Below are 21,993 nucleotides of genomic sequence, written 5' to 3'. Positions count from 1 at the left end.
TTCAAGAAGCCAAACCTTTGGGAAATTAAAAACATAAACATAAAAGACAGAAAGAGATACCACTGTGTGTGTGTGTTTGAAAAACTGCATCAGTTAAGACACAAGACAATGTATGCAACTGTCATAAAATAGAAAAACATCCAGACATTAGAAAGTGAAGCTAAAAGCAAACTAGCCCATCATTTGTAATCTGCCTCCAGGTGCTGTCTTGATTTGCTGTGTGGGAGACATACTGAGAGTCCAGGCTGTACTGATGGCAGATCAGCTGTTATTCCTAACAATCCTCTGGTGCAGAGATAAATGAGAATCTCTTTTTATTTTTTGGTAATGCTATTTAAGATATTGGCTTGCTCTCCTGAATCTTTCATACACTACTGCTGAAAGGCTTATATAACACATAAGGTTGACTAAACACACACATAATAATACAGAGCCCCTTCTGCAATGAATCAAAATGACAATAACGGCACATTAAATGTAAAAAACCAAAGACTCACTGTTCATACTCTGAAGACCATTTAAAATGCTGAATAAAGAGTAATATTTTAATATTTGTAGCTTAAACCACAAATGTTTCACATGCGACACCAGTCCACTCCATGCCAAGTTCCTTTGTCTGAGTGAACCATTTACATGTCTTATGGCAAGCCGTTTAATTTATTCCATAGAACCAACGTCTATTTTTATTTTACTAATACTTACTTTAATGTATATATGTATTTCAATAATGACTAGCATTTTCAAATTCAAATTTGCAGTTAACTCTTTAGATACTAGCAATTACTGGACAGTAATTTCGCACATTTTAGTACTTGCAAATGCTAACTATCAATTATCTGAATGACAGACCTTTGTTGAATTCAACTGAATGATCAGCAAAGGAATTAGTAATATCCAATGCACAAGTACTAGAGAAATATAAACAAAATATTAGTCACTACTGGATTACTTGATAGTAATAATATAATATATAAATAATAATATATAAGAAAATGTTAAATGCCATACATGACCTCTCACTGAATCCTATAGGTGTTGATTGTTTTATGGAGGAAAAAATTGTTTAGGTGTATTAATAACATGGTTAATGTGTCAAGCAGCACTCTCATTAATAAAGCATCGAGCCTTAAAGGGGTCATCGGATGCCACTTGCACTTTTAGTTGTTTGAACTTAAATGTGTGTTGGCAGTGTGTGTACACAACCACCCTATAATGATAAAAATCCACCCAGTGTTTTTTTTTATCTCATTAAATAATTTCCCCTTTCTCAAATCGAGCCGATCTAACATGCGGGTCTGTGTGACGTCACACAGACAGGCCCCACCCACGATAGTTTGATTGACAGTGGCGTTTCAGCACAGACTGGACTGGCGTCTTACCTAAGACCCGCCCTGAGTGAGCTGTCAACAGTCCGGTATTGTTTCACCGCTGGAGCAGATGTAGACAAGAATGTCTCCTAAGCGATCGAGGTGTTCTGTTGTTGGATGTAATAATGAACGTAGCAGTCATCATTTACTCCTGACATCTGAGCCGCTGAAGACGCAGTGGATTACATTTGTTTTTGAAGGGAATGCATCTACTGTATGTTCGTGTAAAGCATTCATGATCCAGCTTCACTAACAGAAGTAGAAGTTTTTTTTTAATTAATCTTTGCAAATCGCCTTTCCTAATAATGTGTTGATTAGCAAATTTTTGAATCTTAATAAAAAAAAAGGCTTGATCTTGGGGAGAATCATGATGCATGCGCACACTTCCGCTTCATATAAACACTGCATGCGCATTGTGCTGCAGCTTACGTCAACACGGACAAGCGTCGGCACACGCATGCGTTGTTTACACGAAGAGGAAGTGCGCATGCATCATGATACCCAAAATGGAGGCAGGCCACAGCAGACTGGATGAGGAGGAGAAGAATTCTTGAACAAAGTTGTTATTTTTGTTTTCTTTGCGCACATAAAGTATTCTTGTAGCTTCGTAAAATTACGGTTGAACTACTGAATTCACATGGACTATTTTACTGATGTCCTTATGTTTCTGGACCTTGATTGTGGTAGTACCCTTGCCATCTATGGGAGGGTCAAAGAGCTCTCAGAATGCATCAAAAATATTTATTTGTGTTCCAAAGATTAATGAAGGTCTTACGGGTTTGGAACAACTTGAGAGTGAGTAATTAATGACAAAATCATAATTTTGGAGTGAACTATCCCTTTAAGACCCTAAAGAATCATATCAACTTGAGGAAAATGGGCATCTGATGACCACTTTAAAATATGTTAGTTTACCCATTATAGCTTACCCATAAACAGAGTAGGCATTATAATAACAGCAATATAAAGCGTAAATATCACTAAAGCTATTAATTTCAAACAGCAGGCTATTACAATTGTTTTCCATTATCAAATAAAGTCAAGACCAAATATTCAACTAACACGGAATAATGCTAGTTGATGGAGTCTGTGTGAAGTATGAAGAGACACATTATGCTGAATAATCGTGGCCTGTAAATAATCACATAAACACGTCCAGAGCGCTTCACAGACGAAGTGTTATTGTTTTGCGCAACATAATAGTTAATAAGGAAACATATTAGACCAATGACAATTACAGTACATTTAAAGCGCAAAACCGTAAAAGATGCCGAAAAAGAGGTCAGTTTGTTTCCGCGAGCGGTGGCGAAATTGAAGCATCACGGAACCTGTGTGTGTGGATGCTCTTCTTGAAGATGCAAGACTGAGCCTGTCAATTCAATACATCCAAATGCACGCGTTGAAACGAGGAAGGAAGAGCCGTTGTTGTTTAAAGGCTTACCCTCCGACAGCTCCAGATCCAGCTCAGCGAGCTGCTCCCGGACCTCTTGTGGGAGAGCGGACACATCCACACCGGACTCTGCCATTATGGCCCGAAACCGGGGGAAAGAACGGAGCAGAACGGTTTACCGACAGCAAAATACCCGTGTCCTCCTCACAGTAAAAGACAAATGGTATTAGACGGCAGAGCAAGCTCCATCATCTCCGCCATGCCGAGAGAGAAATCCCAACCGATGGGAAGAGTCACATGACCAGGGCTCGGGATGAGGAGTCTGAGCTGTGCTCTGAAACCGCAGCGATTTTGCTCCCTCTGGTGTGGTGAAGGAGAATCTTTATCTAATGCAATAAAAAAAATAAAAAATACAATTTCCCAAAACCGAGGATTCTGTTATTATTTACTCACCCCTTTGTCTTTTCTAAAACCGTAGGTAGCGAAAAAATGGGGAAAGGGAGACAATCTGAAGAAGCATCACGCAGCTCTTTTCAACACAACATTGAAACCAAGTCTGTCAAAAGAGGGTGAAAAAGATTTTGCATATCCTTTAAATGTATATTTAATTAATGGATATGGTAATATGGGCTAATCTGTTTTGTACCCTTATAATATACTGACAACCACTCATCACAAGCTGACTTTTCACAAGCTGAGATATAGATAACTATAATATACAAAGGTCACTGTCACATCAAAAACAGAAAAAGACACTAAAATAATGCAATAAACATTAACAAGTAAGATGTGAAACTGATATATATATATAAACTAATAAAAATATATATATTATTTAAAAATAAAATACATCAACTGTTAAGTGTCACAAAAGGAATTCTGGGAATGTCAATTTACAGTATGTTCTTGTTCACTCTTAAAAACTGCACTTGACACTATTTTACTGTAAAATTGCAAGTCTTATTAGGTCTATTAAAGTTTTTTTTTTAAATACATAAATTTACTTACCATTAACCAAGGTTCTTGCCATATCGTTTTTATTCTTTTACCATTAAATCTTTTTTTTTTTTAAACAACCCCATTATCCAATCAGCATCCTCTGATTTTATAGTTTGAGGTAGTTTTAGACTAGCGATAAGAGTTGTAGTGAATGGGTGATAACATGTTAATTAAGAAATATATCCCCACTTGTGTACATATCATTGTAAATATTATGTTATACACATATACAAGGCTTGTAATGTTTATATTGCTGACTCTGATAAACAACAGAATGCATATGCACCTCGTTTAAGCTATTCCATATACACAGAGCAGTCACGCACACAAATCCCACCATACCACCTCTATATACAGAGGAACAGAAAACCTTTAAAACGAGATGATAAAAATGGCAGAAAACCAGCTCAAAGCATCCCACTAAATGTCCAAGAGGCTAGAGTTCCAACAATGTTTAATTATAACATATCTTAAGGACCGTTTCAGTTAGTCAATTATTATACAGTAAGAAATGTTTGTACGCTGACACTCATTTCATATTTACAACTCTAGTTTAAGGTCTTCACTTACACATTACACTATTTGGGATCAGTGAGTTATACACACTGTGGAAAGCAGTACGTTCTACATCTAAATAGGATAAATCCAGATGCAAGGAAGGTCAGTGACAGAAATTGATATGGCAGATTGGATCATTAAAAAAAAAAAAAGAAAAGAAAAAGATAATCTACACATCATCTAAGCAAAACGCATTATGAGAGGAAAAATGATGCCATTGTCCAAAACCCATTGAAGCCAATTTCCCAAACATAAGAAGAGAAAAACAACCATGATTTGGCAAATCATTATTATGAGATAAAAAGATAACATTAAAACTTATGATAAAAAGTCAAAATTATGAGATAAAAATTCATTATGACATACAAAAATGTAATACAAATACAAAATTTAAACCTACTCTTTTGTTTTAATTTCACCTTTGATGTAATTATGACTTTATCTCATAATTTCGACTTATGTCATAGGTTTGTCTTTTTCTGTCATAGATATGATTTACCACTGCATGATTAGTTTCTTATTTGGCAGAAATGGGCTTCCATAAAAAAACATTATATTCAAAGTTGGATTTTAAAAAGCAGCAAGAGTTTTGATAGCTTTAGTTTTAAAAAGCAGCAAGAGTTTAAGCCAAGCTTAAACTAATGCAGATGACCCTATTTAAAAAGTGATCAGACATGAACTGTTTAAGTTTTGTGTTAGTTATGCGCACCAGTTGTAATTCATTCAGCGTGGCCAAGTGTGAGTCTTTCAGGCCCCAAAAAAGAAATAACAATGTTTTTTTTATTTATTTAACGCCATTCTAACAACCAACTTACTCAAAAGCATTTAAACCATTTTGAAACAAAACTTCACATTCATAGCCGGGTTAGTTAACTACTGTACATTCACAAAATGCAAGCACAAGAGTCATTACGCGTGAGTTTTTTTGTGCATGTTCCCTGTTATAAGACCAGATGCACTTAAACTTTGGGGTCTAACCTAAATACAAAAGATTTATGCATTTTGGTTAAAGATACCTATAATTCAGCAGAGCATATTATAATCATACTGATCTAAAACATGTCCACATGGTTACGCTACCCGTTATATCCACACACACACACACACACACACATATATATATATATATATATATATATATAGCAAATGCAGTCAAACCAATAACGATATTCAAATATAAAAATATATTTTCTCTCCATTATTCAGCTTTTGTGAGCCCATTCTTCAGTGCCAGATTACACTTTGTCACCAAAACAGCCACAGAAGCACAAACCTGAGAGAAGTTACTTTAGATACAACAGTAAAATTAAGACGAAGAGGAAGAGAGAGAAAGGGAAACTGGCAGAAATGGTAAGAGTGAGTATGTGTGAGATAGTGACACCAAGAAAGACAGAGAAAGGTGTTCAACTTATCTGCATAGTGTAGTAATCATCTTTCTAATGTGGCCAGAATCATGCAACAAATCATTATATGTGACCCTGGACCACAAAACCAGTCATAAGGGTCAATTTTTCGAAAATGAGATATATACATCATCTGAAAGCTGAATAAATAAACTTTACATTTATGTATGGTTTGTTAGGGTATGACAATATTTGGCTGATATACAACTACCTGAAAATCTGTAATCTGAGGGTGTAAAAAAAAAAATCTAAATGTCGAGAAAAATCGCCTTTTTGTCCAAATGAAGTACTTAGCAATGCATATTAATAATCAAAACTTAGGTTTTGATATATTTACAATAAAAAAATGACTAAATATCTTCATGGAACATGATCTTTACTTAATGTCCAAATGATTTTTGGCATAAAAGAGAAATCTATAATTTTGACCCATACATTTTTTTTTTTGGCTAATGCTATTTTGTGGTCCAGGCTCACATATTATAAAGACCATTGAATAAAAAGCAAAATAAGTAGAAATACCTGCAAACGAGACAAATACCAACTCAATGCATTAGTGAGAAAATCTATACAAGTATATGTAAAGGTGTATTTTATAGAGATGACCGAAGAGACTTCATTTCAACTGCAGTGCTTCCTAGTCTGTGCAGTCCTAAAGGGGAGTCCTATGATGTCGCTACTTAGCCTGGGGGAGAGTCTGTGATAGGCTAAGGGTGAGCAGGGTGTGCTCAGAGCATGGTAACATTGGTTCCCATTTGTCAAATGAGAACATTTACAAACACACCAGGACTGACAGTTTTGAGGGGAAAGGGGGATTCGCTCTTTTGAAAGTATATTTAGTTCCCATTGGCTGAACGACATGCTCATCATCTGGATGTGGGTTGCGAATGGGAGGAAGCATCTCCAGCTGTGTTACTCCACTGGCCCGAGCCCATTCCCGCTAAAACAGCAACAGCCTCCGCAGCACGCACACTCAGACCATTAACCAACACCGGAGCCGGTACGGACACAGGCATCACCAACGCCGATGCAGAACTCTCATCCACTCCTGCAGCTAAAGGGAGGGAAACGGAGGAATATGAATATTATGTATAAGGGATTTAGAACAAATTAAAAAAAATGTTGGCCAGGTTGGAGGCTGATGATGAATAGATGGTGTACCGAGATATTCTTTTTTCTGCATGGCAGTAACAGGGCAGTCCTTATGGGCCAACAGCAGCTCCTTCAGGCGGGTCACCTCAGTCCTCAACACAGACACTTCATTCTGTCAAGAACATATACACGACTGTGTCAAGGAAGTCTTATGATCAAAGTGCATAAATGCCAGTTTTGGATATCTGTGCTTAAAGGGATAGTTCACCCAAAAATAAAAATGTAATGTTTTATCTACTTACCCCCGGGGCATCCAAGATGTAGGTGACTGTTTCTTCAGTAGAACACAAATGAAGATTTTTAACTCAAACCGTTGCATTCTGTCAATATATATAATGGAAGTAAATGGGAATAATGGTTTGTTTTTTACTCTCAAAAACGTGATTGCCATTTACTGACAGACTGCAACGGTTTGAGTTAAAAATCTTAATTTGTGTTCTACTGAAGAAACAGTCTTTGTTTGTGTTCACTGTGGGTAAGCAGATAAACATCATATTTAAATTTTTGGGTGAATTATCTCTTTAATATGTAGAGACAACAATAAGAAAGCCATTAAAAGGTTTATACCCGAAAAGTGCATGACCAGCTAGACATTGGGTGAACCAAAATACCTATATTCCGTTCAACGATTTTGTGATCAGTAAGATTTGTGTGTGTGTTTGTGTTTTTAAAGAATTTTCTCTTATGCTCACCAATTATGCATTTATTCAAAAGTTATCAGAAATACAGTAAAACAGTAAAATTTTAAAATACTATTATAATGTAAAATATATTCGCTTTTGATAGATTTTAAAATGTAATTTATTCCTGCGATGGAAAGCTGCATTTTCAGCAATCATTACTCCAGTCTTCAATGTCACATGATCATTCTAACATTCTCTTTTTGTGTTCACTGACTAGTCAGTGGTCTTAAAGACCATCTGTATAATTGCAATTACTGATTTAGGGTCATGTTCAAAAGGACTGTTCACACAGGATGCATCCTTGCATTAAAAAACAGCTGGACAGAGTGCAACGGAATGCATAAATGTTGAACTATTTTTAACTTGACATGCTGATGGTGCAAGAAATTGATTTTTTTTTTTTAAATAAAAACAGCAGAGTGTAAGAACCTACTTTCCTCCATAAGTAACAAAAATTCCACAATAATATGTCCAACTAAAAATTTTAATATAAGATTAAGTACCAACATACCAAATTTACTAAAACTGAAGTACAAATAAAAACACTAAACATAATTCTGAGATCATTTTTTTTTTGAAAGAATACTGAAAATATACAATAAAAGCCAATTCAAATATTTATACATTCTAAAAAAAAAATAAAAAAAAAAAAATAATTAACTAATAACTACCTTTTATTGAATAAAACCATTACATTTCAGAAAAAAACACAGACTTACAGGTTATTCAAAAAACATGAACATTGCTTCCAGCAGGTATTTAGAAGTTTGAGAGTACTTGTCCTGAAATTTACATTAAAAGGCAGTGAATTAGCTTCAAAGCCAATGTTTTGTTGGTTCTAATTCTTTAAATGGGATGAATTTAGGGAAGCACATTTCTCAGAGAGAACTGCACTGCACACTCTCAGCTTGATAAAAGCTCTAATGCTCACCAATTCTGCATTTATTCAAAATATATTAGAAATATAGCAAAACTGTGAAATTTCTGCAATCATTACTCCAGTCTTCAATGTCACATGATCATTCTAATATTCAGATTTGATGCTCATTTCTCATTATTATCATTGCTGAAAAAACATTGTGCTGCTTAATATTGTTGTAGAAACAGTGATACATTTTTTAGGATAATTGTATTTTTAGAAAATTCACCAGAACAGCACTTTTTTGTAACAATGTAGGACTCATTACCATCACTTCTGATCAAGATAATTCATCTGTGCAAGTATTAATTTCTTAAAATAAAAAAAAAAGACTGACCCCAAACTTTTCAACAGTAATGAATCAAAATCATCTTGTTTCTTGGATCTTTACAGCCTGACTCACAGTAAGCGTGACGTTAGAAGTAGCTAGCTCCTCAGCGCGTTTCTCCAGGTCACTGACCCACACTTTCCGTTTTTGCCGGCAACGGGAAGCAGCAGCTCGGTTTCGTTCAAGGAAACGGCGCCTGCGCTCATCTGGCTCAATATCTGCCCCTCTTCGTCTGCGGCCTCCTTTTGGTGGAGCAGGGGATACCTGCAAGATATAGCATGAGCTGTCAAATACATTGAGAACTTATATGCATATGTCAACAGTAAAATAGTGTATACTGATATATAATGCTTTAGTTGAGCTTATTTACCAAGAAATATCCCATATAAACCCATTAATTTAGTAATTGATAAAAGTCACAAACCCTATTCAAAAGGAACAGGCAAATACTATCTTATATGTAACACAGGTATGAGATGTTTGTGAGCACCTGTGGTTGAGCAGGTGATGGTGTCTCAGTCTGATCTGTTTTTTGTATTGGTGCTGGTCCACTAGGACTCTGCTTAGATAGTGCTGCTTTAAGCCTCTAGATGGAGACAGATCCCATACACAAACACAAGGAAATACCACAACATTTAATTTAATGCTCAAAACCTGTTTGTTACATTTTGTAGTTAATTAATCATTACATAATAAGCCCATTGTTAAGCATTTATACCCAAGTAAACACTGCATGTGCTAGCGTGGGTGTACGTGTGCGCATTCTCACCGTCTTGGCATCAGAGTGTGTACTGTATCCAGACGGAGAGGAGGAACCACTGCTGCTTCCACCAATAGGAGGGCCTGGAATCCCTGGGATATTGGGCACTGGGTTTGATGATCTAGCAAGCTATATATATATATACACACACAGCAAAACAAGCTTAACACACTTTAAAGGGTTAGTTCACCCAAATATTAAAATTATGTCATTAATAACTCAACCTCATGTCGTTCCAAACCCGTGAGACCTCCGTTCATCTTGGGAACACAGTTTAAGATATTTTAGATTTAGTCGGAGAGCTTCCTGTCCCTCCATTGAAACTGTGTGTACGGTATACTGTCCATGTCCAGAAAGGGAAGAAAATACATTTTGGTCCAAAAATAGCAAAAACTATGACTTTACTCAGCATTGTCTTCTCTTCCGTGTCTGAGCGCATTAACTGCAGTTTGTGATATCCGGTTCACGAACAAATCATTCGATGTAACCGGATCTTCTTGAACCAGTTCACCAAATCGAACTGAATCGTTTGAAATGGTTTGCGTCTCCAATACGCATTAATTCACAAATGACTTAAGCTGTTAACTTTTTTAATGTGGCTGACACTCCCACTGAGTAGGGATGGGTACCAAAACCCGGTTTTAAACTGGCCCCGGGGCTAAATTATGAAAGACCGTAGTATCAGTAAGATCTGACGCTATCGGTTCTGCTTTCGGTACTGGAGGGGGAAAAAAAATTATGTACTATGTATTTTTGCTTAATAATGTTAAAGTGCACATTTTATTTCACCAAACATTTCTAATTTGCGATCATATTAAGACGTTTGTCTGAGAGATCTGTGAGATCTCTCATGCGCGCCACGGAGGCTATCTGTCAGTCACACACACACACCACAACGAGCGCGGCGCACGCACACAGTACGAAAACTCCCGCTTAATAATAAAGAGTGACGATGGCGAAGAGATTTGCTTAATAATGTTATCGTGCACATTTTATCTTACCAAAAATTTCTAATTTGCAATATTATTAAGATGTTTGTCTGTGAGATCTGCGAGATCTGCGAGATCTGCGCGCAAGCGCGTCCGCACCGCATTGAGTTAAAAACATCTCAACTTTTCAGAATGCCGCAAGCGCACCGCAGGTCATGTAGCTTCCTCACCTTTTCCGTAACAACGTTGAAAGCTCAGCCAAGATGAAGGAACAGCTGATCATAGCTGTATGTAGATTTTAAATTAATTCAGTAGCAGAGCTACTGCAAGCAGTTTTTAGTGCTGCAAATCCATTTATCCATTGCTGAAATTTCCGCGTCTTCATGGAGAGAGCAGGTCATGGTTGCTTAGCAACGGCAGACTCCTCAGGAGCGCAAGTGCCCGAAGGATTCGGGAAAAAATTTGAAAGTGACGCGCCTAGCCTTTTCCACGCGTTTTTCCACACGATATGTGAACGGCCCCTTACAGTGCGAAAACTCCCGCTTAATACAAAGAGTGACGATGGCGGAGACAGCAAAACGTTCCAAAGTGTGGATATACTTCACTAGAGTTGATGCAGACAATGCTGGTTGTCATAAGTGCAACAAAAATTTGTGCATGTAAGGGCGGAAACACAAGCAATCTGTCAAAGCATCTTTCAAAAGTGCATTATGTGCCTTATGCATTACGTTCTCGAGTCAAGAACCGTTTCTGTCGGACGCGTCCGATTTGAGAAACGAGGAGCTGATGATACTGTGCATGTGTTGTGTGATTCAGCGTGAAGCAGAATGACACACAGAGCATCTGAACCGAACTGATTCTTTTGGTGATAGATTCTGAACTGATTTTGTGCTAGTGTTATGAGCGCAGGTAAACCGAAGGCTTGAATCAAGGGCAGTCATCGCCAATGACATCATACTTCGAGCGGAAAAGAACCGGTGAACAGTTTTCTTCAACCGGTTTATTGAATCGAACTGTCCGAAAGAACCGGTTCACAGAAAAGAACACTGAAGAGAAGACAATGCTGAGTAAAGTCGTAGTTTTTGCTATTTTTGGACCAAAATGTATTTTCGATGCTTCAAAAAATTCTAACTGACCCTCTGATGTCACATGGACTACATTGATAATGTTTTTATTACTTTTCTGGACATGGACAGTAGACCGTACACACAGTTTCAATGGAGGGACAGGAAGCTCTCGGACTAAATCTAAAATATCTTAAACTGTGTTGCGAAGATGAACGGAGGTCTCACGGGTTTGGAACGACATGAGGGTGAGTTATTATTAGGGGTGTAACGATATATCGTGGTACGATTTATCGCGATGCAAAAATGTCACGATATGTATCGTAGAGTTATGACGATATTAAACATTTTTTTTTTTTTTTTTTTGTATGATTTGACGTCCGTTTTATCCTATTGGTTGAGCTACCGCAGCCGCGTCATACGTCACGCTTGCATTCAGGCTCAAATGAAGAATCGCTTGAACTGTGAGCAGTAGCAGGGCAAAATGAGTTCGACTTCATCTGAAATTGTAATTGAAATAGAAGATGCTCCGTCCACTTACAAGTCTGACGTCTGGCAGCATTTTGGTTTTCCAGTTACTCGACAGGAGGACGGTAAAAAAACAGACAAAACACGAACTGTGTGTAAACACTGTAAACAAACACTGTTATACACGACGTCGAACACTACAAATATGATGTGTCATTTAAAACGGTACCACAAAGAGAAACTCCTGCAACCGGGTGCGAAAAAGAGAGTTAAAGAAGGCCAAATATCTTTAGAACGTAGTTTTGCTTAAACATGGTCTCAGTCAAGTGCAAAAGCTCAAGAAATAACCAGGTGCATCGGAGTTTTTATCGCAAAAGACATGAGGCCATTCTCGGTCGTCGAAAATGTTGGATTTTGTGAATTGGTGAGGGTACTGGAGCCCAGGTATCATATTCCGTCACGCCCGCACTTCAGTCAGGAGGTAATTCCAGCCCTGTACAACGAAGTTAAAGCAAATGTGATGGATGTTTTGAAAAATGCTGAGAGTGTGGCGATAACAACTGACGGATGGACTTCGCGGGCTGTTCAGAGTTACATCACAGTCACAGCGCATGTTATTACCACAGAGTGGGAAATGAAAAGTTTTGTGCTTCAGACTCGCCCGCTTTTCGAGTCGCACACTGGTACAAACATAGCTGATGTCTTAAAAGCAACCATACAAGAGTGGGAGCTTGAAAGATCTGCTCATAGCATTGCTGTCGTTACAGACAACGCACGCAACATGGTTGTGGCAGTGAGGGAAGCAGGGATGTCACCGCATATTAAGTGTTTTGCACACACTTTGAATCTTGCTTCGCAAGCAGGATTGAATGTTCCCCGCGTCAGTCGCTTGCTGGGTCGCGTGAGGAAAGTCGTGGCTTTCTTTCACCGCAGTACCACAGCAACAGCTGTGCTCGCGGCAAAGCAAAATATGCTTGAGATCGCATCACACAAGCTTATCATGGATGTTGTTACACGCTGGAACAGCTCAATGGAGATGCTGGAACGCTATCTCGAGCAACAAGCTGCGATAACGGCAGCCCTCTTGAGCACTGAGGTGCGCAAAAATGCACGTCAACTCGATACTATGGATAGCGCTGACATCAGTGACGCCGAAGAAATCGTAAACCTTCTTAAACCGCTAAAAAAAGCCACCACTGTCCTGTCTGATCAAAAGAGCCCCACGCTGTCACTCATATTGCCCTTGAAAGCCATGATCGAACAGAGCATGACACCGGACGAGAAAGACTCCACAACTATTGCTAACATGAAGACAGCCATCCTGCAAAACCTCTCAAGCAGATTCACAGAGGAACAGGATTATCTACTAGAGGGTACTGCCTTGGACCCCAGATTTCGGTCATTGCCCCACTTACTCCCTGAACAACGTGAAGAGGTTTTCCACCGGTTGAAAAACAAATCAAACCAGTTACAGCAGGTATGTCTGCATTACAAATTGTCTGAGAATCTATGTATTTGCACTTGTGTGTGTTTGTCACTCTAATTGCATGTTTGTGTAACCTACTTTGTGCACACCTTCTGTGTATGTACTTGAAACTACACTTACTTACTAGTATACCTTAATTATTTTATTTATTTTATTTTATTTTAAGGCTGTCACTGGGAAGCAAACGAAAGAGGGAGGTGCCAGTGATGGAGATCCAACTGATGCAGCAGATCAAAGAGATGCAGCACACAGAGTTGAGCCAGAACAGCCACCTAGTAAAAAGACAGCACTGGAAGAGCTCTTTGGTGCAACTTTTTCTGAACCACCAGTCACCCAGTCCAAAAGTAGGATAGAAGTAGAGATTAACATGTACAAAAAGGACACTTCTATTCCCCTCACTAGCTGTCCACTGAAATGGTGGAAAGAAAATGCTCAAATGTACCCACTTCTTTCACCTCTTGCAAAGGCTTACCTCACAGTTCCAGCAACTTCTGTTCCTAGTGAACGTGTTTTTTCGACAGCAGGGGATATTGTTAATGCGCAAAGATCCCAGCTACTGCCAGAAAATGTAGATATGCTGGTTTTCTTGCAAAAAAACCTGTAAGTAACCTCAAAAAACAAACAAAGCTGTTTGTGTTGAAATTACTTGAACAGGAGTCAGGACACTACTTGACGTGTTTTTTGTTGCACTTGTACTGCTTAAAGAAGTTCTCTCTTGGGCTATCCTAATTTTGATTTCATGATACAATTCAGTTTTATTGGTCGGTGAAACCTAGTAGTCATTGTTAATTTATTTACGTACTGAAGGTAAACTAAATCTTGATTTATATTGAAGTATTGTATATTCTTTAAGTTGCATGTATAACAAGACAGTTATTGAACACTGTTAATGTTAAATAAATCTGTTATTTGATTTTCAGTTGAATTTTTTAATTTTGTTCAAAATATCGTGATGCATATCGTATCGTGAACCCAGTATCGTGATACGTATCGAATCGTGAGCTGAGTGTATCGTTACACCCCTAGTTATTATTGACATAATTTTAATATTTGGGTGAACTAACCCTTTGAAAACAAAGCATAGACACAAATGCAAAACAGATATGTACATATTTTGAGGGTCATTGCTGAAAATGTCATCACAGATACTGTAAAGGTAATAATAATTACTATTGTTTTGATTTAAAAATATATATCTTCGTAATTGACTAGTCAGTGGTCTTAAAGACCATCTGTATAATTGCAGTGATTTAGGGTCATGTTTAACAGGACTGTTCACACAGGATGCATTCTTGCATTAAAAAACTGCTGGACAAAGTGCAACGTAATGCATAAATGCTGAACTTTTTTAACTTGACATGCTGATGGTGCAAGAAATGAAAAAAAAAAAAAAAAACCAAGTGTAATGAGAAACAAATATTCCCCACTAATACTTTCAACTAAAAGTTAAGATAACATTAAGTACTAAAATACCATAATTACTAAAACTGAAGTAAAAAAAAAAAATACTAATTAAAATAATGAAAGCACATACATTTTTTTTTTTTTTTTTTTAGAAGTTTGAGAGTAACTGTCCTGAAATGAACTTTTAAAGGAAATGAATTAGCTGCACAAAGCCGATGTTTTGTTGGTTGTAGTTTCTGTGCTTTAAATAGGATGTATTTTGGGAAGCAAATTCTCAGAGAGTTTAACTGCACTGCACATTCTCAGCTTGATAAAATCCTCTCCAAGATTTTGTGTCTTTTAATGCAACCCCTTTAAAGCAGCACATTAATAATCATTTTAAATATATATTTATTTCTATTATATTTAATATACATAATAATAACAATAATAATAACTTGCAGACCTCACTAACTCTTACCAGTTAGATGACAAATAAATAATCGACTACCCTGACTCAGTCCATAATGAGCACGTGTGTGTGATCTCCATACCGATATGACTGAAGTCTGCCCTGGACTGGGCAGCAGAGGAACAGTCTGACCATTTGGAAGCTGCATCAGCATAGGAAAAGAACCAGACGGCGAGCTGAAAACAGAGTTACAGAGCTACTATTTTAGGACATTTTTCCTCACAAAGGGTGAGGAAGCAGAGGTGTGAATAACGCTGAAATGATTCATGCAATTACAAAAAGTTTCAACTCAGAGGAGTAAATCTGCTTCACTGCTGAGGATGAACACAACCAATCACAAAGTCAGACTTGTGATTTAATTTGGTTGGATCAACACCTACAATGCATAAAAAAGGCACACTACCTTTTTAACACAAAGTTAACTCTGCACTAGTGTGTTTGTACCTGAGTCTGTTTGACGGAGGGGTCCTAGTGATAACAGAGGTGGGAGATGGCTGAGTTGGGTTCATGGAGTCGAAACCTTTGTGAAGTGGGAGAGAACCTGGACGCACTATGGTTGGTGTAGGGGTGGAACTCGCTGCAGTTCGTGGAGGAACATCCTGTAAAAGTGAGATACATGATATAATAAAATATTATACGCACACTTGAAAAAAACAACAACCTATAAATGCTGTAATCTATCTTGTCACAAATTTGAATTCACCTTGGCTTTCCTCATGGCAATAGGCTCTTTTGCCATGGCAACTGCATCTTTGCTGTTTGTCATGCTGGAGGCGGAGTCAGGGCTGTCTGGAGGGGAGGAGTCAATCGCAAGAGGCCCCTCCCTCTCTTTAACTTCTGTAGGTGTTTGTAGAGCTGGAAGCTTTGAAGTTCGAGATATCAAGTTCATTAAATAAACTTTGTCAAACAGTGCATTTAAATTGATAACCCTTTAATATTTTACACACCCTTATTTTAAATCTTACCGTGCCTTTAATCCTCCTCTCCTCCTCCTCCTGTGTTTTGCGGAGATCTTGCTCGAAGGAGCCAGCTAGCTCACTAAACAAACCCACCTCCTCACAATTCTTGAGAAATCGAGTGGGAGTGGGTGTCTGATCTGCACACACACACACGTTTGTTTGACTATATTAATGAGGACATTGCATGAACTTCCAACCCTAGCTGTCAATATTTCTATTGTTCATCAGCTGCAAAAAACTGCTCCAAAAAACTGACAAATTCATCTATGTGGGGACACAAACCTGCTATGATAACGGTGTCTGTTCTAACTTGTCCGAATTTCAGCGTCATCTCATGCTTGTGTTTGTGCACTGCCAAATGGTCCTCGTTGGTGAACCTCTAAGGGGAGAGAAACATCAAGACACACAAGCATCAACCAGCTTCAAAGTTTTCAGTCAATTTGCGTCTCGTCCTAATTCAAATCAGATGGAGGCTAGAAACAGAGAAGCAGTGGATGATGACAGGCCATCTGTTGTTTTGATGAGGGCTTATGTTATCCAGTTATGCAGTGCTATGGGAGCCTCTTACAGTTGCTCAGTGGAAGAAGGGATTAAACAGCTGGTGTGATTTTAGAATAATAGTTTTGGACAACAATCTGTCACTGACTGGCCCCAAAATTAAGGGCCATAAGGATCCTTAACTCTTTATATTTGGGATCCAAAAACCTTATACATCTGGGCTAAAGTATCAGGACTGCACAGGGGTTAAACTCTTTATATAGAAGGACAAGACCATCATAAAAAGAAGAATTTAAGAGTAATAATGCAAGAAAATAGCTCTTACCTGTCCACAGCCCGGGGCAGTGCAGACAAAAGGTCGATCGTCTCCCATTTTAGATCAATTACTTCCTGTGTCACTTCTAAACACCATCCAAAAAATAATAGTTATGTCTTATGAGACCTCAGACTTTTTAAAAACCTCAGTTCTATTCGTTTCAATTAAATGTTTTAAACAATCGTCTGACCATAAAACCACTAATTACAAGATTTCTTCCCAAACTTTGCATTTGAAATGTTGTTGTCGCTTGACAGATGACAGGAATTCAGACTTCATTGCAGCACAGAGGCCTGCTGGCTTCAACTGATTGCATAATGTGCATATGATGATTACTTGATAAGACGCTTTCATTTGACTATTGTCTGAGATCATTCCTGTTTAAAGAACATTTCCGCTAAATTAAACCCGCTTCAACCCAAAAGCTTTATCACATCAGCACATACGCAATATAGCATGCGTTTCCTCTGAAAGTAATTCCAGAATAATCTATACAATAAAATTACGCCACACTAGAATGTAATAAAGCCATTACAAGCGTTTTAACGAAAGAATAACATGTCGGAGGATTTGACTAACTCCTGGCGCGATGTTTCGTTTAAAAGGTTCTAACGATGTCCGATTCGTGAACGAATCGTTCTTTTGAATCGGATCTTTGCATATTGGTTAAACCGATTCACAAAACCAATCCGAACGATTCGTCCACGAATCTGGCTGAATCAAAGAACTGACAGTAAGAGCATTTCGAGTGAACCGAAACGTAAAACTACTTTAATAGTTAAATAGCGGAAATGTTACAATTAAAATGTACTGTAGATGTTTACTATGTGATTGTATGGTAGCTTTATCAACACGTGCAAAAACGTTAGTAAAACATTTTCAAGTAAAATAATGTAAAAAAAAATATTTAAGGTTTAAAATATTTAAAAAACAACATCTGAAATAAGACACGCTACTTTATTAATATCACAATTTGGCAAAATAGTGACCACGAGATGACGCAATTACGTGGCAGCGTACGTAATATCTGAATCACTTAACCCAGGTTTTCTTTTTTTGTCGAACTCTCCGAAAGAACCGATTCGCAGAAACGATTCGGATTTCCCATCACTAAAGCTAACTAGCTAATGCTAACCATACACGAGCCACCAGGCTGTAACACCCCATTTACATTGCAAGCGAGCGACATGAATAGACAAAACAAGAACTTTCCCATTTATATTAAACGAAGCTACAATGCCAGCGCGAGAAGATTATTATCTGTGATTATATTTGGGATGTTCTAATTGTGTCGCGTCTCGTGCAGTGTACACACGGTGCTTATGACACCTCCACCATTAGCGCACCCTGCGCTGCTACACTTGAAATCAATTATTATAAAGCATCTGATAATCCAAATGTGTTACATGTCGCCTGTTCACCATCCAAGGGTTTCAGTGTTTACAAACTTACCCTGCTCCTCCCTCTCTCGCTCGTTCCCTCTCGCTCCGCGTTCCCACCTTTGGAACTCCTTCATCCAGCTAGCTCACTCTATGTAAATCTCGCGATATGTTGATGTAATACTCAAATCCAGATTAAAGTCGTTACGTAACAGATTTGAAGCCGTGATGAAAAATCCGGTGCTTTAGTTTACACATCTCTGTGCTACTCACCCAACGCGTCAAATTAAAACGGTTATTACAGACGGGAAAAATGCTTTTAATGAACCATGTAATGATAGCCATCAACTCATCTTTAAATTATTTAAATCCGAAAATAATTGCAATCAAACGTCTATATTGGGGCCTATATGGATATCACGTACAGTAGACATGAATTTCCATATGGATATGACAGTTTGGGACCAACAAGTTAGTTATTACTTAACATCACTATTTGTATTTAAATAACGTTTTGCAACTCGACAGGTAAAGAAAGTCACACGAGTTTTAGAATACAAAGAATATTAAATTACTTTACTTGTAGAAATCCTACCAAGTGTTGCAATACTTAAAATAATTGGTTTCTAAAAGAAATGTATACCTATAACTAGGTTTTTCAGGAATAAAAAAAATAAAAATATTAAAACGTAGATAACATTTTTGTATAATTTATTTTTTTCTTCCATTTCCTTTAGCTTTTTTTTTTTGCCTTTTCATTGAATATCTACAATATCATCCAAAACACTTCACTCAGCAGTTGCTATGTCTACCCCTCTATAGAAATAAAAAGAAATGGTCAACAATTGACTTGCTACTTGCACCATTTCATATCTAAAAAGCTTACAACATACACAGGTTACAAGATTAGCAAAAAAAAAAAAAATTCATGTCACCAACAAGTTATAAATCAAATCTATTACTTCAGATAAAAGAATAAAAAAAATAAAAATAAAATAAATAAAACAAGGTCCACTGATTTTTCCAATTTTAGTGGCACAGTTTCAACATAATTTGCACCCCAAGGATAATATTGCCAAAATTAGAAAATAAAAATCTGAAAAAACATCACAAACTAAAAACATCTATTTAAGGGCAATAAATCCACACCAATGAAATGTTAAAGAAACAGACAATTTAAAACTAAACTGATGCATGAATTTTCCCTCCAATGTTTTGCCTAAAACACTCAAATAAAAAGTAGGGAATTTTGAGAAATTATTCATAGAACACATTTTATAAGGTTTTACATACAAAGTTTCATAAAACTAAAACATACATTGTTGAACTCACTAATCAACATAATCATGATTTTAACCACTCGCTCATTAAACAGCGGCCCTGCCCGTGGCAGAATGATAAGAGAAGAGGAGTGAGGGAGGAGCTACTGCATTTAAATAGCACTTCCTGAGATTGTCTCTCTGCTGATTTGACTTTGGTCTGGATCTGTGCAAAACCCATCCATACATACAAAAAGGTGGGGAGACAAACAAATTGAGGAGAGAATCATGCATTACAGTTTCACTGATTAAACATTCAAATATTCATTATTAACTGAAACTTAAGACCCCTAAAGAGTTTAATGTTGTTACTGAATTCAAAATAATAATTATTATTATTAAACATACATCCCACAGTAAGCATTGGGCAAAATTATCATTCATACACACCACCTATTTCTTCTGAGGTCCTGAGTTTCATCTATTTTACCCAAGTCGACATGAGATTGGATAACAGGTACATTATGAGTGCTGTAGCAGGTATATTATTACATGTAATCATACCTGAACTGTATAGGCATAAACACAAGCATCACATAGAGATTATCATTAATAAACATACAAAGAAAAAAAACAGACTTGACAAGATCACAAACACGAACGGCAATTCTGAAGCAGTACACTAAAGCCTGGTTCAGACTACATGATTTTAGCCCGATTTTGCCATGATTTGCTTGACGTAGGGATTCGTAAACGACAACGGGAGGCAAGATTCCATCTTTTCAGCTTGTGTAGTGCTATAGTGGACGATAACCAATTGCAATGCTTCACAACATCATGACAGAAAGACTAGCACGTTTAATTTTTTTTTCTGTCATCCATGACAAGTTTTCGTCACATTGGTGAAGTTGACCAATAGCAGCTCAGCAGCTCTTTCATACAGTTTTCAAACATAGTGAAACGAAAGAGAGATGATGGTGCTGCTAGGTGGAATTATGAGATGGAGGAAAGGTTTGTGGAGCCTGTATGATGTGTCATCAAAGGACGATCACAACAGAACAAAAAAAGAAAAATGCTGGCAAACCATAATGGAAGCGCTCCAGCAAAGTTTACACTTTTTCAGAAGTCAGTCACTAGTTCCGCCTTCTCGATGACATCACACGCATCATTAAAGACTGCATCTCAATGAATGAACGTGTAGTCTGACATGTTTCTTGTCCACAACACAAGGTTTTAGGAGTCAAAAGAAAGTGTAATCTGACACCGCGACTATCGTGACTGACAAAAATAGTGTGTAGTCTGAACCAGACATAACTCAAGAGCATAAAATTCAACCTGATTATAGTCAACAGCATCTACAGCAGAGGGGAGAAAAAACTAAACAGAACAATTGGAAATTGTCAAAAGCAGACACTACAAACAACATGATCACTAGAAAACACTAACAAGACTTGCACTCCCAAGAGAAAGACAAACAGTGTTTTTTCCCCTCACCTACACAAATTATTTCTATTCATTCTTTCAGCAACGCAGCTTGATCTTTCTGTTACTGACAGACCCAGCCTTCAGAAACACTGGACATCACAGAGGACATGTTACACACAAACACTTGTCTTCCAATTATAGACGTGGAGCGGGGAATCTACAGGCACCTCATGATGTAATTTCAATTCAGTCATGAAGCAATTACAATGGAATACGTGCACAATTTATTCGCTTTACGCTTTCTTAATCATGTGAAACCCTTAATATCTGCTGGACTTAGAAACTGCATGCCAATTATTTTCAGGTTTCCACCATTTTTAGGTAAATTTATGACTTTTCCAGTTGATTTTAATGACTAGATAAAAACTTTTGAAATATATATATTTTAATTAGACTCATATTAGAGTAATTTATAATAATGATATTATTCAATTTTCCAAGTCTAGAAAACACACTTTGGGATATCTGTAAAGTTTTATATTGTGCACATTTTCAATAAATTAAAATTAAAGAACAATTATGAATCTTTTGATCATATGATCATTTTCAAAAGCATCACATCTGAATCAAACGTCTTCCCTAGCCCCTTTTAGGACTGGTGCAAACATAGGAAGAGACACAAAGGTGACTTATGGACCAGTGGGGGGTGTTGCCATACTGTCTTTGTGTGATCTGTTGAATATAGAGCACACGTGCTGGCTTGATTTCTCGCCAACAGTACTATTATCATTTAACG

General features: G+C 37.4%; 2 protein-coding genes across 4 annotated transcripts in view; both read right to left on the bottom strand.

Moving 5' to 3' along the window:
* The window catches only part of LOC132152290 (disco-interacting protein 2 homolog B-A-like), a 41,165-nt gene extending 38,071 nt beyond the window's left edge, over positions 1-3,094 (bottom strand). Inside the window, exon 1 of the mRNA XM_059561091.1 lies at positions 2,809-3,094. Within this exon, the coding sequence (XP_059417074.1) occupies positions 2,809-2,893 (85 nt within the window). The 5' untranslated portion in view covers positions 2,894-3,094. The remainder of the gene's footprint in view (positions 1-2,808) is intronic.
* Positions 3,095-5,850: 2,756 nt separating this feature from the next.
* LOC132151745 (cyclic AMP-dependent transcription factor ATF-7-like) lies at positions 5,851-18,729 on the bottom strand. 3 transcript variants are annotated; one of them, XM_059560084.1, is made up of 12 exons: positions 18,587-18,729; positions 17,144-17,219; positions 16,603-16,699; positions 16,327-16,457; positions 16,065-16,223; positions 15,806-15,960; positions 15,444-15,537; positions 9,569-9,688; positions 9,290-9,385; positions 8,875-9,063; positions 6,879-6,981; positions 5,851-6,771 (listed from the first exon to the last, which is right to left on the bottom strand). In XM_059560084.1, the coding sequence occupies exons 2-12, from the start codon at positions 17,189-17,191 to the stop codon at positions 6,584-6,586; spliced, it is 1,380 nt and encodes a 459-aa protein (XP_059416067.1). In that variant the 5' UTR covers positions 17,192-17,219; positions 18,587-18,729; the 3' UTR covers positions 5,851-6,583. The 3 variants fall into 3 exon arrangements, with proteins under 3 accessions (XP_059416067.1, XP_059416068.1, XP_059416069.1); XM_059560085.1 differs by lacking the exon at positions 18,587-18,729 and adding an exon at positions 17,325-18,567; XM_059560086.1 differs by lacking the exon at positions 9,290-9,385 and having other exon boundaries at positions 18,587-18,728.
* Between the last annotated feature and the right edge of the window lie 3,264 nt (positions 18,730-21,993).

The sequence above is a fragment of the Carassius carassius genome, chromosome 10 (assembly GCF_963082965.1).
Source record: "Carassius carassius chromosome 10, fCarCar2.1, whole genome shotgun sequence".
Classification (NCBI taxonomy): domain Eukaryota; kingdom Metazoa; phylum Chordata; class Actinopteri; order Cypriniformes; family Cyprinidae; genus Carassius; species Carassius carassius.
The sequence above is the reverse complement of the archived record's forward strand: the minus strand, read 5'-3'. Positions and strand labels throughout refer to the sequence as shown.

Bases quoted from the DNA above. Each gene is read 5' to 3' on its own strand.
- LOC132151745 (XM_059560084.1), bottom strand. From the start codon at position 17,191: ATGGGAGACGATCGACCTTTTGTCTGCACTGCCCCGGGCTGTGGACAG. The intron at 16,700-17,143 runs GTAAGAGCTATT...CTCTCCCCTTAG, and splicing joins CTGCCCCGGGCTGTGGACAG to AGGTTCACCAACGAGGACCA. The intron at 6,772-6,878 runs GTACACCATCTA...CCCTCCCTTTAG, and splicing joins GCAGAAAAAAGAATATCTCG to CTGCAGGAGTGGATGAGAGT.